Here is a 16,190-nt window from a genome sequence, read left to right on the forward strand (position 1 = left end):
AAAGGGAAGCAAACATTATATTATATTCAAAGAATTTAGTACCAAATGCATTAAATTTATAATTAGATGTGGCATTACTATACACCACATAATTTTGTAAATGGGCTATCAATTTCAGCATTATTTACTGGTGTAGCATTATCGAGCAGTGAGGGACGATTCATTCCCCCTGGATCAATTAGTGATGGAAAAAATATCAGAGAGCAGCCTGATAGTGGGCCCTAATTGAGCCACTTGGCAAGAAAACAAAAGCTGTGTAGGTTGAAGTGGGCCTGGACCCAGATAATGTGAATTAAAAAAGCCTTTTTGGACAGTGGGTTCCAATTTTATACCTAACAAAAAACTCTTGGATGGTAAGTGTCCTACAAATTTAGTTGAAGTTTGAGATAGTGACTTTACTTTCCCGGTTCTACTTAAATGTGTGATTCCTTCTTGTTTTATTCTCCTCCCTCTCGCCACGTGGGCTGCCACATTTATGAACTGGTGGGACCCTCATTATCCACGTGAGCTCTCTCTAGTTTGACACGTGCGATAAGGCCATCTGTTATTTTTTATTTATAAATAATAAATCATTAAATTCCGTAAATACGTTATCTCAGGTTCGCTTGGTTTAAAGCGGGATAAAATTAATCTTGTAATCTTTGTTTAATTTTTAAGATTCTCTCGTTTGATTGTTATTTAATAAAATATTACGTAATCTTTTATTGTAAATAGTATTTACTGTTAGTAATATTGGGGATAATCATATTATCTTAATATAAGATTATCAAGATAATCTTAATTTTGACCCTATTTTACCTTTAATCTTTTATCATTTAGGACACATTTACCCTCATATGTCTACCAAATAATAATTACCCAGACCTCATACATTTAAAAATATAGCTAAAATATCTCAATCACAAAAAAATTTAAAAGTTAACAAAATATCCCCAGTCACCCAAGACCACCGTCGGCCGCTAGCCACCACCATTGGCCGCCAACGAAAGTCGTCATATCAGGGCAAGACCAACAGAATCTTGCCGGTTGTGCGCCAATAAAGGCGTTTTCGACCATGAATTTATGATCCATGGTCGGAAACAACTTAGATCTGGCCGTGAAATGACCGTCGTTTTAGGCTAGATTTGTGGCCGTTGCATTGCCACATCTTTAGCCGTGAAACGACCATATTCACAGCCAGATCTAGCCGTTTTTGGCAGATCCATGGTCGAATCAGGCCTTACCAGTGCACGATCAGCCAAATTCGACAGGTGTGCCATTACGGCGATGGTGGCTAGCTGTCGGCAGTAACTTGAGGTGGGTGAGGGTGATTTTGCTACAAATTAAAGTTTTATATGGCTATGGTGTTTTATCAAAATTTCAAATATAGGGGGTTAAAAAAAGTAATAGAATAAAATAATAATAAAAATAATATTATATTATTATTTAAAAAGGAGAGTAATTTAGTAATCTATATAATATACTCACTCATTTATCTTCATAACCAAATATATTATTATAATATACTCACCAATTCATTCCAAACAGTCAAACATATTTCTCTAAAGATTCATTGGTAATCTATCTTTCTTGTAATACAACATTTTTCTCGTAATACAACATTTTTTGAACCAAACGCACTCTAAAATAACAAAAATCTCTATTTAATGAAGTTATAAATATTAGAAAATTAATAACCTATATAAAAATAATTTAGTAAATATTCATAAACTTCTAATACTAGAGTTCTAATGGCTCAATAATATTCCATCAATGACGGCAATACCTTTGTTATTTTTTGAAACTTCAAATAAAATTTTGTTATTTTTGAAGCTTTAAATGGGATTTTATTATTTCAGAAATTTCTTTTGTTTTTATATGAAACTTTAAGGTGGTTGATGTCTTTTAACTCTAAGAGTGTGTTTGGTCCAAGGAATATTGTATTAATGGAAATGTTATCTTGAAGATTATTGGGAATGTTTAGGAAAATGTGTTTAATTATGTTGAAATAAACTGGTGGATATGTTATGTAGATTTTTAAATTGCTCTCATTTTTAAATATTAATATAATATTATTTTTATTATTAGTTTTTGAATCATTTATTTTAACCCCTTAGCCACATAAAAAGTTTAATTTCTAACAAAATCACTGCCACCCACCCCACCTCAAGCCACTGCCGACTACTGACTACCAATGTCGGGGTCGCCAGAAAGGCGCATGATCGATTGGATATGGCCAGCCGTAAATCTAGCTGGAAACGGTCAGATCTATTCTGATCATTTCCAGCCAGATCAATGGTTATTAACGGCCAGATCTGTGGCCCTTAACAACCAAGGATCTGGCTATTAATGGAGGTATTCATATTACCAAGTAATCTTAATTTTAATAGTTAAGAGTAAAATTGTAACAAAATTTTTAATAGTTTAGGGTAAAATTATAACAAAACTAAAATTACCAAGTAATCTTAAAATATCTAAGGAAGCGGAGGTGTTCAAATTACCATATATATAACCAATATTAATTATTATTGGTTTTGGAAGATTATTGTAATCTTATATTACTTGACAACCAAATATGATAATATAAGTATTATAAGATAACATTATATTAGTGACAAGAGATAAGCTGCAACCAAACAGTCCCTAAATATAATATATAGATATAAGATTCTACATTCAAAACCTATGCTAGGTGTCCACTTAAAAGCAAGATAATGAGAACTCATGTAAATTAATGCAATATCTAAACAAACAGCGATAATTTTGATTTAGGAAGGATGATTTAACTAATGGCAATGACAACTCATGTAAATTAATGCAATATCTAAACAAACACCAACAATTTTGATTTAGGAAGGACGATTTAACTAATTGACGTAGATTATAATGATTTGGATTAATTAACGTTAATTAGAATTAAGTTAAGACAAGCAACAATAAAAGTTTATTAATCTTTTAGGGGATCGATTGTCAACCTTTTTCGACTTGAGATGATATCTATCTAGTGCCAGTTGCGAAAAGACTTGCACTGAGTTGTTACGATCAACAATTAATATGTCGTTGTTATTTTCTAGTTAATTTAAAGCCAAATTAGCAGCCAGCCAGCCATAGTTTTGTCGTATCACCAATTTTATTATTTATTTTTACAAAAACTTAATATAATTATGTATTTTCATCCAAATTAAAACAAATTTTTTTTTTTCCCAAAGCACATGCATGGTAATTTATTGTATGCAGATGCATAAATATTTATATATATTAAAGATGAATTTGTTATCATGAACGTACTTCAACTGTGCTCTTGCACAATTTAAACAATGGGATCGATAAAGAACAATTTACACTACAAACATGTGTATAAATTAATCCTGACCACACATTTTCTAGATATGCTATTCTGCTTTCAAAAATAAAAAAATGTTTTCATCTCCTTTTATTAACATGCACCTTGAATGGCTTTCAATTGTACCCTAAAACTCTCTTTGATTTTTACAACAAAGAGGATGCAAATTAAAAAAAAATTAAAAAAAATTAACTTAAACTAAAAACATGTGTTATAACGTTCGTTCACCAAATTAAATCATTTCTTGGTTATTATCATTTTTATTGACTTAATTAACACCTTGAATTTGCTTCCGGAATTTGTGTCTTTTGTTTGATTTTTCGTATCCTTAACTGTGTAAAATACCTTACACTTGAAACATGCTGATGTATCCTATACACGTTTCACTACTTCTTCAAGTTAAATATGTGTTTATTGAATCACAATATTAATTTACTTTAATAAATACCAAAAGATTTCTTAAATTTGTATACTGTAACACAGTTTTTTTTTTTTTTTTGGGGGGGTATCTTGAAGTGATTAATTTTTGGAAACAAACATTTGTTTCATTTTAAATAAGAGGGTGTGAAAAATATTTTCAAGGCGATAATCAAGCATTAAATATAAAGTGTACGATTTATAAGGCTTATGATTCTTATGCATCCACATCTTGATTATGAATAATATTTAATTTATTTCTCTTTTTTTAGGGTCCCCCAGAGAGGTCTACAGTATGAAAGTAAAATAGTTTTTGCTAGCTCCAATGTCATTTTCTAATTAATAGTATAATTAAATGCAAACGCAATGTGAATAGCAAGAAATTAACAATATATATAATAAATACATCATATATTAAACAGACAGAAAAAAACAAATTCTAGAACGCCCAAATTTTTGTACTGATCGATCTTCTACCAATGAAAGGAAGACGAATTTCTTCGGCAATTAACATGGATGGAGCTTCAGCTAAACGCGTGGCTTCATCTATGTTGAGTGTCTTCATCACCTTTGCTGCCAATAAATGATGAAAAGTAAAGAAGTCAAAGCGTTTATTCCACAATCCAGCAAAGTCTTCCCCTTCACACACAAACGCAAAACACCATCTTCTTCAAGTGTAGTAGCTTTTTTTGTCCTTATTCATATGCGTGACAATACAAAAAGCGTCTCCTATTTAGCTATGTTCAATAGTTTTTCATGCATTTTTGGATAAGGTTCTTATTCTTAAGACTTCGTCTAACACAATCTTTCAAAGCAGTCTTCAATCCTTGCTTTGTTGCATGTTTGTATTTTTATGAAGTTTAGTTTCTGAAGGTGGACTTTCTCGAAAATTTAATAAATTAGGGGTTTGATGAATTGGTTGTTGCAACAAGTAATATCGTACTGTTAATCACTTTAATAAACATGACTAAAAGTCCATGTCTATTTTCATCATATTAATTAAATATTATTGTATCCCTAAACTGATTGATATTCATTTACAATTTGAAATCCATGTGTTTGCGAAATTCAAGACAATAAACATCAAATTAAACCTACCAAATCCACTGAAATTCCTAGCCTCTCTCCAACTTAAAGTTAATGAAACGTGTAATCCGATTTAGCAACTAAATTAACCATTAAAATAAATAGTGAGATTAAATTAACATGAAAAAAAAAGAAGAAGAAGAAGAGTGATAAAAACTTCATCTTCACCAATAAGTTAGTGCAAAGAGAGGAACAGATGAGGGATCTGAGGGCTCTTAAATTGCTCGGTCCTTTCGAGGCAAAACTTAAGCTCATATTCTATCATTTTCATCATTAATTATGGGTCCAATTCGTTTACTCTCTGACTTACTTATACACAGAATACATCTTCGACCGTCCACTTGTCTCACCACGTCATCCCTCAATTCAAATCAGTATTGAAATGTTCACTGTTTTAAGTCTTAAGAATCGAAAGCCAACTGACCGACTTCTTTTTTTATAAAATTAAAACCTTCGATTTTATCTTCTAGAATCTGTCGACTTATATTTTACTTGTCAATTTTTTATACCAAACCAATCCCCCTTCTCCAATTATAACCCAAATTTAATTCACAAAAATAATTCTATAAAATGGGTGAAAAATGTCCTCATTTAACTCTCAAAAAATGAACGTGATGGTGCCCTTTATATAATTACAACTAGGGTTAAATTGCTTAGGTCTATAATAACAAATAAATATGCAACAAGTTGAGTAATATAATTGAACAATCAATGTATTACATAATAAATATAAATATAAAATATGCATCGAAAAGAGGAAGTTAATAATGCAATATTTAGATTGTCGAATTAATGGTGCATGGTGTTCAATTCATGTGTAGTATAAAACTTTCTTAAAATAATTTTGGTGTTTAAAATGATATCAAAGTCTCAATATATTAACATGTGATTCATGCGTTATATTGTTATACGAACATATGATGACTCTTTATGATTACAATTTGATAATTAATTAAGAGAGGTTGAATAAAGAAAATAAAAGATCACTTAAAAAAATGGAGAAAATACAAAACTAACTTAAAGAGGAGAAAAATAAGAAAGAAACAAATATATATTGTATTAGATGTCAATCACATATTATATATGTGTAATAATTGGATTGTCTTCATTTTAATTAGTTTATTTTGATCTTCCCTTATCAAAATCACATGTAAGTTATTTAGCTTGTTTGATATACAATTTAAATTCAATTTTTTTTTTCTGAAAATGATTATTATAAATTGGAGAACACTAAAGGAAAAATGATATAAGTTTCATTTGTATCAATCAACAAACATTTTTTGTACTTTTTATTAAAACTGTTCTTTGATTCATGAACATGTCTGTTTATTGATACAAATGAAATTTATGTCTTTATTTCTTTAGATTTTTTTTTTTTTTTTTTTAAGTGTCTTCTAATTTATAATAATCTTTTTAAAACCAGGGGATACAACAAATCTTATGAAAATGTGTTTAGTAAAAGTAAGTCAAGATATTTTCAAAAATAGCTTTTAGATCCAAACCTATAAGCTAATTTATAATTAGAAAATGACTAAAAATCATTTTCACAATTTTCTATAATCTTTTATTTGAAATAATTTTTTAATATTATATCAAACATATTTTTAAAATTTTAAAATATTATATCAAATTAAAAATTGAATGATATTTTAGTTTTTAAAAATCGTTTTTAGATCACAAATCAAACAAAAAGACGGTCAATTTCAATCTCCTGTAGGCAGTTAACTATTTAGAAGGTTTGATTAGTAAATGGAAGTTTAGTTGACTTGTATTATTTTAAGTTATATAATAATAAAAAAAAACAATATAAATGGAAAGCATTTAAATTTTTGGTAATAGTAGGGTTATGATTAATTAGATAGATATTGGAACTTGAAAATAATAAAATATATAACTTCTCTCTCAAAATTAATAGTGTAGGGCATGCAATTTGCATGGATAAGATTAATTGTTTGTTTAATAGAGAGATAATCGTTAGGGAAAAAATAAAAAATAAAATAAAATAAGTGGTGAGTGTTACACGGAAGCATGGTGGCATTAATTAGGAGGGTGCCATCCATAGTTGGCAATTGACATTACTTAATTCATATCCATTTAGCCACAAAGTAAACCCATTTCCCTTTAATTTTTTTTCCTTTTAGTATCTTCAAATGACCCTTTATATTTAAATGATTATTTATATGATCCAAATTCTTTATTATAAATAGTTTATATATAAAAATAAAAATTTAATAGACTCTTTATTATTTAAATATAAATTAAAGAGTGAGTTTGACTCTCTACATATAGAGAATTAAATTTTACTCTCTATCCCAATTTTAATTAATAAACTATTTATATATTTTATTTATTAATTTTATTTTCCATTAAATCATTTTTTTGAAAATAAAGAGTATCTTTATTAAATTTAAAGAGTTTATTAAATTTAAATAAAAATTATATTCTCGATATTTAGAAATTAATAAAGATTCTTTTTATTTACATGAAAGATGCTCTTTATTCTATCATTGGAAGGCTCTTAGCCCTCCCTTTTTCTACACCTCATCTATCCACTATTATTTACGGAGTAATTAAATTGATTAACTTCCCATTATTCATCTTACAAAACAAGTATTAATTAAGATTAATAATGGGAAGTTAATAAACAATTGTTAAAAAAAAATAATAGAAAATCTAGAATTTTATATTTATAATTAATTTAATTAACAATTATTAAATCAATTTCTTATTTGATTTGACTTATTGTATGTCCAATGGAATCCCATTACATGCATTTTGAGTTATTTAGTTTACTGTGTCACATTGAAATTAGCATAATTCTACATATATAATATTTGCCATACAAATTCAACATAATAAAATATAATTAATTAATTTTAAATTAAAAATAAATTTTAATCCAGTCATCTTTTACCGATTATATTGTATGAGAAATATTGTATGTATAGTATTACTCTTGAAATTATCGATTGAGTGATGCTATTTGAGCAAACTAACTATACAAACTGATTTTAATTGCTACATCATTTATACGCACTACATCATATATTGAGTTGACTTATAGATAAATTCATCTATTTATTTTATATCACATTAATTTGGATAAAAGTGTGGTGTTATATGTATAAATTATGTATACAAACTCGTTTATTGACACATCATTTATCTATTTAATTGAATATTTATTAAGTTGACTTTTTTTTGTAAATTTATCTATTCACTTAATGACACATTAGTTTATACGAAAGGGTTTTACATTTGGTATTATTTGTATGGTACATATAATATTACTTTTATCTATATAATAAGTAATAAACATAATCAAATTATTAAAAATTACAAGGTGGCGACTTACAAATAATTACTAGTTTTCCAAAATTATAGCTTTTACACAATAATCGCACATAAAATTGGAGAAGTATAGGTTATTAATTTATGTTTGTAATGGTAATTAGTTAGTGAAGTCCAGATGATTATGGTTAATTGGAGATAATATGGATAGACGCACAATCTCAAGTTCGATTTTTTATTTGAGTATCTGTGATTTAAGTGAAAAATCATGATAGTAGATTGTTGTGCTAACCTCTCCAAATAATCAATTGAGATGTGTGTAAGTTGTGCCAAGAGCTTGGTTAAAATTAAAAAAAAAATAAAAAAAAATTAGATGGTGAAGTTAAATAAGCATAGGTAATTGAAGAAGTAAATAAGAGAGTATTCGGTGCATGCCACCTCTCCAAATGGCCATATTGAATGCCACACGGTTTTGTGAATTGTGAGGTGCCAGCCGCCCAGAGATGGAGAGAGAAAGAAAGAAAGGGTCCAAGTATAGCTGACTTTAACAAACATAAGAGTAAATGCTCTTTGCTGTCCCTTTTGACTCTTTGTAAGCACCAAAGTCCTTTTTACCTCACTCTGGTCAGCTCTTCTCTCTATATATATCTCTTCTTCTTCGCTTACTCTCATCGCCTTTGGACGTTCTCTCACTTCGCTGCAAACAAACAAACTGTCTAACTCAACTCAACTCAGCTCTCTCATTATTATAAGAACAACCCTTTTTTTGAAATTAGAATTTTGTAGAAAGTGTTTGAAATGGGTAGACCTCCTTGCTGCGATAAGATTGGTGTCAAGAAAGGACCTTGGACTCCTGAAGAAGATATCATCTTGGTCTCTTATATTCAAGAACATGGACCTGGGAATTGGAGATCGGTTCCTACTAATACAGGTATTAAAACCTTCCTCCATCTTCATCAAAAAAACTAACAACTTCACCAGTTTTTACAGGTTTTTATTTTCTCTTTTAGATTTTGGTTGGTTAAGTCATTAAATTGATGTAATTAATATTCTGCACCTTCTTCACTCTTTACCTCTAATCTATGTTCTCTTTCTCTTCTTTGATATTCAGGTTTGCTTAGATGCAGTAAGAGCTGCAGACTTAGATGGACAAATTATCTCCGGCCGGGGATTAAACGCGGTAACTTCACCGATCATGAAGAGAAGATGATTATCCACCTCCAAGCTCTTTTAGGCAACAGGTATAAACTCTTCTCTGCGATTAAGCTCAAGGTTCCCGAATCTGGGTGTGATCTATTAAAGTAGATTTGCAAATCCCAACGGGGAAATTTATTATTAGTTTATACTTACCCAAAAAAAAAAAAAAAATTATTATTAGTTTTAGTTTCAGATGACATTAGGGAGATTCTAAGATAATATAAAAATCTTCTTCTATTTATTGTTTATGGGTATGGAATTTGGAATTGAAAAATAATTATTTTATATTGGTGCAGATGGGCAGCCATAGCTTCTTACCTTCCTCAGAGAACAGACAACGATATAAAAAATTATTGGAATACCCATTTGAAGAAGAAGCTGAAAAAGCTTCAAACAGGAGTCGATGGCCAAAATCAAGACGTGTTGTCTGCTTCACAACAAGTCTCCAAGGGTCAGTGGGAGAGAAGGCTCCAAACAGACATTCACATGGCGAAACAAGCCCTTTGTGAGGCTTTATCTCTTGACAAAACAAGCTCTTTACCGGCTGACTCAAAGCCTTCAACAAATCTCTATCATCCTTACACAACTTCATACCAGGGTTCTACCTATGCATCGAGCGCTGAAAACATATCCAGATTGCTTGAAAAATGGATGAAAAATCCATCAAAAACACCTCAAACAAACTCAGAAACCACTCAGGATTCGTTCAACAACGCCGTTGCAACAACAGGTTCCAATTCTAGTGAAGGGGCGGCAAGTGCTACCACACCTGAGGGTTTTGACTCGCTGTTTAGCTTTAACTCTTCCAACTCAGACGCATCTCAATCGATGTCGGTGGACGAGACGACGACAACGACAACGACGGCCAATTTGACACCCGACACTAGTCTCTTTCAAGATGAAAGCAAGCCGAATTTGGAGACTCATCAAGTCCCTCTAACATTGCTGGAGAAATGGCTCTTTGATGATGGTGGCGCTCAGGGTCATGAAGACCTTATTAACATGTCATTAGAGGATAGTGCCACCTTGTTTTAGAAAGGGAGCTCCAAGCATAAACGTTTTCTCTCTTCGTTTTTGTGGGTTTTGGGCGTTGAGCTAGAAGAAATCGAAGGTGTTAATTTCTAGCTTAGCCTAAACAGAAACTTAATTCTCTCTTCTCCTTCGAGGAAGAACAAAAAGTGTAAATTATATTAAAAGTTTTATCTAAATTAATATGCCATAATATGTATTAGTTCATAAAATAAATCTCTTCTTGGTTCGTTCCTCGTTCTTAGAACTTGTAATCTTTGTACTTTGTGCAACTTTGGTAAAGGGAGTAACTCCGGGGCCTCTTCCTTGCCTAAGCAGTGAGTAGTGGTTATCAAACTCCTCTTAGTTGAAGAAAGTACAATGTACAATTATACATACTATCTTTTACTATCAATTAATGTGCTATGTACTGCTTGATATATACAATAAATTTCTATTTGGATCCTGTTGCTTTACACTCTTTTTTACTCTTTGCATCATAAAGAAGCTTGTGGTCAATTTAATTTTTAAATTATATAATCAAGCTAAGTAAATTATAAGGTGATGAATCTTATACAATTATTATAGTTGTTTCGACTATCAATTCTCATCGCTAGGGGTGTAGTCCAACCGAGCTACTCGTGATCGACTCGTGACGAACTCAGGCTCAACTCGTCGAAAATCGAGTAGTTCACGAGTTCGAGCTCATCTTCAAGCTCGTGAAAAATGTCGAGCTTTTCGGGCTCGATTCGAACTGTTCGCGAATTTTTGAGAAACTCGAGACGTCATTCGAGTAAGAGAGCTCGTGAGAATGGGAATGATATCTTAGATATATGTAAAGTTGTGAATGGGATGTGGCAGACAAGTGGGGGATGGGGTAGAATTGATACAGACAATGCAGTTGATTCTATGCTTCATAATGCAAATGCTGGACTCACCACTTTTGATATGGCCGATATATGTAAAGTCTTTGCATCACATGCATGTGTTTGTGTTGTTATCAAGCGAATTGGAAAACAATGGGATGTTAGCATGGATGGTATTTGTGCATCAGAGTCGCTAACTTTTTTTTTTTTTTTTTTAAGTGAGGAAGCTTGAAACTAGTTAGCATTGATTTAAAAGTTCTTTTCTCAAATAGCCATTAGATAGTTAAATAGTGATCCTTCTTCATTTTTGCTCGATTATCTTGCATTTAATATGGACTGCATCAGCTAAATTAGTCCTTTCAGATGGAAGCTCATTATCATTATTTGCTCCTTTGGTTTTGTAGACGGGCCTGCTGAAGATCTTTATGGAATCTTTATCAATCGAATTCGTCGAGAGGGTCCACCAGAGTTACTATATATCCTTCCCATTCTTTGGCTGCTGGTTTTGTTGTTGATGCAAGAGAAGAGAAGCTTCATGGGTCAGGTGGATGCAAGAGAAGAGAAGCTGCTAGTCTTGTTGTTGATATGATTCGGCAGAAGAAAATAGGATGCTTTTTGTTTCCCATGGACTGAATTCCATATGCTTAATGTTTGCTTTTATTTTGTGCTTTGCTTTGAATGTTGTTTTTGGATTAAGGATTGTTAAATTTACGGTTTGTGTTTTGCTTTGGATGAATATTTGTTGAATTTATAGCTTATTTTTTACTTTGAATGTTGATTTTTGGATGAATGTTTCATTTTCCCATGTTTGAATTCTGAGATTTAGGTGAAGTTGATTCCATTGAAGTTGATTTTTTTTTTTTGCTTTTTAACTTTGAATCATGCGATTTTGGTGAATTCAATTTAATCTGATTAGAAAGTAGAAGGGATACTGCATGCCGATTTTTTTTTTTTTTTTTAATATTGGCTCAAATTCAACTTGGCTCGACTCGTGTAATAAATAATCGAGCTGAGCCGAGCCGATCTCAAGCCATTCATTTTCTTAAACGAGTCGAGCTTGAGCTCGTCAAGCTCGAGCCTCCTACCAATACATCTGAGCTAAGCTCGAGCCAGCCACTACTCGGCTCGGCTCGGCTTGTATGCACCCCTACTCATCACACACTATCGGCGGAGGGATACTATTAACTTACCGCTGCTCACATCGGGGTATTGCATTTGAGTAATGCTATGCTTACTCACGAACTTACTAACCATCTTACTAACGCGTGTAAATATAAAACATAGTACGGGTACCATAAGCATAATACGGGTATTATATGTAATTTTAACAAAGGTGAGTAAGACGATTAGTAAGTTCGTGAGTAAGCGTAGCATTATTGATTGCATTTATATGCCGACGGAATATCGTCGGCATGGATAGCTGTTTTTTATTCAATAATTTTAGTCAGTTTTAGTGGTTTAGCATTCAAGAATTAGGGTTTAAGTTCCTGTTAAATTAATTAATTTTTTATTGTTGTATATATTTTTGGGCATGGGAATCTCGAAAAATTTTAATTTTGCTTGTTTGATAGATAGTGTTTTCAGCTGATGAGTTTTTCCCTTAATAAATATAAACATGTGATTAATTAATTGATGGTTAATAAAAAACAAATACAATACAAAAACAGAAACGTCAATAGAAATAGACATATGATGTCAAATCTTTTAAACGTTTGGTTAAATTCATTTAGGAGATGATTTATATTTTATTCAACATGATGTGTATAGGACTCGAAAGGATGACTCAAATGTGACCACAAAAATTAAATATCTAATACAACTTTACGAGGGCGAATTATTGATGGGTTTACAAAATTTTACTAAAAAATATATCATTATTTGATAGCGTTTCTTTTAAATAAAGCAACCACGGAAAACATAATTTTCTTTATTAATGTGTCTATCTGAAGTAATCCATGTAAAATGCTTGATATGCCCTACAGGTTTATATCATTATACCAATGGCGGCGTGATATAATTTTTTAGTTGTTAAATTTATTATCTTACATAAACTAAAATTGTAATATTTATTGGTATTTTAGTTTTGACATTAACTAATATGATTACATCTCATTACATACATAGTGAGTGTATTTTGGAAATCATACATAATAATTGCAATTTCAAATATTCAAGCTATATTGTTTTAATAGTCAATCTATTATTGTGCTTCTTTTTATTGATTTCTTATATATATTTATATAGTATGAGTATTGGTTAAAAAAACAGTGTTACGCTTCTTTCAATACATTTTTTAAAATTATTTTAAAATAATTCAATTTTATATTTTTTTTTTAGTGTTTCATGATGTGTTGGATAAAATATTTTGAAAATTTTTTATATTGAGAATACCTTTGGTATTAATTAGTATTTTAGAGAATTCAAGAAAAAAATTGTTATTTTTTAAGTATGTATTCAGAGCACGGAAAACATCTTAAACTTATTTTTTTGAGTTTGAAAAATAATTATTCCGATGAAATTTACATTTTCTATAACTTGAACTTCAAATGAGCACAATATCTAATGCATTTTTCATTTGTTGTAGATATATGATATATAAAATAGATTCAGAAAAGTATAGCAAATTAATAGTTTCTTCCTATCACCATTAATAATCGGTAATAAAATTGACAAACCAGAGGATAAATTAGCTTAACTAAATAGCAACTTATGAAACGCTTGATAATTTTTTTTTTTTAATTTATAATTACTACGCAGTGGATGGGCGTCTTATATTTGAAGTTCTTGTAAGATTAAAGTTATGAATTTGGAATATTAATAAACGTCAAGCTTACTCCTTCATAAATGGCATCTTAATTGATATTTCAAATCATTTAAAGTATTAGTTAGGACTGACATCAAGAGTAATTAATACACCACCATTCAAAATCCCAGTTGATTTGGGCGGGTCACCCTTAATTAGTATCACCATTAATATTGGTCTATATAGTCAACCTATATATAGATATATTACCAATTAATTGTATATTAATTACTAAACCCAAGTTTAAGAAAGATTAAAGAACAAGAATCTTAATGCTTGCTTTTCACCTTTTAAAAGACGATCCTCATCCTAGCTAACATGTCTTTATTTGCTATATGCATTATCAGGGATTTTCTTTTTAAAACGGAAAACAAAAAAAAAAAAAAAGTATCAATATATTAGTATGCGTTTGATATGATTTATTAAATAGAACTTATAGAAGAAGAGTTATAAAATATTGGATTTATTGAAAAAGTTATTAATTTTTTGATTAGAAAAATATAAAAGAGTTTTATAGTATTAATTTACTAAAAAAGGGTTATAATATATAAAATAGAATAATGATATTTTGAAATTTCAATACTTAGATAAATTCAAAAAAAAAAAAAAAAAAAGCCTATAGGAGAAGTTCAAATTTTAAACTTCTCCCATAATCGGTAAAATAACTTGTTTTAAATTCTATAAGCGCCTTTGAGTTTTGGAATGCAACCAAACAATTTAAAAACATTTAAGAAATACTTATGGGTTTAAATAAGCACATTTGGTAAGTAGATAAACCTAACCAAATAAGTTCTTAATTTGATAAATAGGAAATTTATTTAAAAATAAAGATAATAATACTAAATAAGAGTGATCAATAGAAAATTGACTCCCTCACAGAATCCGTTTACTAGAGTAGATATTAGATTAATATAAATCCAGATGGTCAATTTATTAATACATAGTCGTACCATTGCATAATCCAGATGGTCAATTTATTAATACATAGTCGTACCATTGCATCACCAGTGATCAGAGCGTCCTTAAATATGATGTTGCAATACGAATACTGCAATTGGCTGGTGCTCTTTTAGTTGTTCAACTTATTAATACTGGAAGAAGTTTCAGCATAAACATACTCTCAAGCCAGCCGAATCTCTCAAATTCAATCTCCTCATTAACGGCTTTATGTTTCTTCCTCGGGCGTTCTTTCCAACATCTCCTTCTCCAGTCTCCTAGTGGAAATATCTATCATATTTATATATATGTTAATGGTTTTGGAAAATTATACATAGGGCTAGATTGTTTCTTCCAGAACTTAAACATAAAAAAAATATTGGTGATCAAGGATGATAACAGGATGCTCCTGGTGTTCTTTAGGATGATTGAAATTATGCTTTTGTGATATTACTTTTGTTTGATTTACATAATAATTAATTAAATAGGAAAATCTGTAGCCAGGAATTGAATCCCTTGGGAATATGATAATATGGGTCATAAATAAATGCAGTGCATGTGAAAGATTTGACTTTTTTCCGAATTTTTACAAGTTGGACTTTTCTAATTTTGACATACCCACCATTTATGTACCCAAATCTGTAAAGTCACTATTGCAACCATAATCTCCTCATGATTCACGATTTTATTCACAAAAGGGCACCAAAACAACACCCCTTTATCGCTCTTACTTTTCCCATTGTCAGAATAAAGCCTAAATTTCCATGCTTGACATTTATTTTTATCTACTTTCACAGCCTCGCCCCTGCATATCAAGCTGATGTTCATAAAGAAGCAAAAAGTCATTTGTAAATTTTATACTCTTTTCTTGAAAGCAACGTTTCCTATTCTAGTAACCTAAATGTATACATTAACAAATATGTCTTATCTTACGAATAAATTAATTAAGAGAGAATTCGTATTGAGATTGTCTTACGAGAGACATCATTTAAGAGGATATGCATGGGTTGGTACAGAGAAGATGATGAAAGCCCATGTTCCTGAATGTTATCAGAGTGACAAACAGCTAGCTATCAGTTTTGCAATTTCTCTTTTTCTTATTCTTCTTAAAGACAAATCCATGCATATTCTCAGACTTCCCTATCCTGCAAAAATATATGCACTAATCAAGCTGTGTTGAAAGACAGAAGCATTTGCAACTTGGACAAGCCCTTGCTATATACGTCCGCTTAGAATTTAATTTTAACTGGTGTTACGGAAAATT

General features: G+C 30.4%; 1 protein-coding gene across 1 annotated transcript; it reads left to right on the plus strand.

Moving 5' to 3' along the window:
• Nucleotides 1-8,769: 8,769 nt before the first annotated feature.
• LOC116114586 (myb-related protein 306) lies at nt 8,770-10,787 on the plus strand. The gene is made up of 3 exons (XM_031400728.1): nt 8,770-9,047; nt 9,228-9,357; nt 9,610-10,787. The coding sequence occupies exons 1-3, from the start codon at nt 8,915-8,917 to the stop codon at nt 10,346-10,348; spliced, it is 1,002 nt and encodes a 333-aa protein (XP_031256588.1). The 5' UTR covers nt 8,770-8,914; the 3' UTR covers nt 10,349-10,787.
• Nucleotides 10,788-16,190: the final 5,403 nt, after the last annotated feature.

This window comes from Pistacia vera, unplaced genomic scaffold (assembly GCF_008641045.1).
Source record: "Pistacia vera cultivar Batoury unplaced genomic scaffold, PisVer_v2 Contig714, whole genome shotgun sequence".
In the NCBI taxonomy this organism is placed as follows: Eukaryota; Viridiplantae; Streptophyta; class Magnoliopsida; order Sapindales; family Anacardiaceae; genus Pistacia; species Pistacia vera.

Coding starts and splice junctions, on each gene's coding strand:
- LOC116114586 (XM_031400728.1), top strand. CDS start 8,915: ATGGGTAGACCTCCTTGCTGCGATAAGATTGGTGTCAAGAAAGGACCT. Junction 9,048..9,227: donor ATCGGTTCCTACTAATACAG/GTATTAAAACCT, acceptor TTTGATATTCAG/GTTTGCTTAGATGCAGTAAG. Junction 9,358..9,609: donor CAAGCTCTTTTAGGCAACAG/GTATAAACTCTT, acceptor ATATTGGTGCAG/ATGGGCAGCCATAGCTTCTT.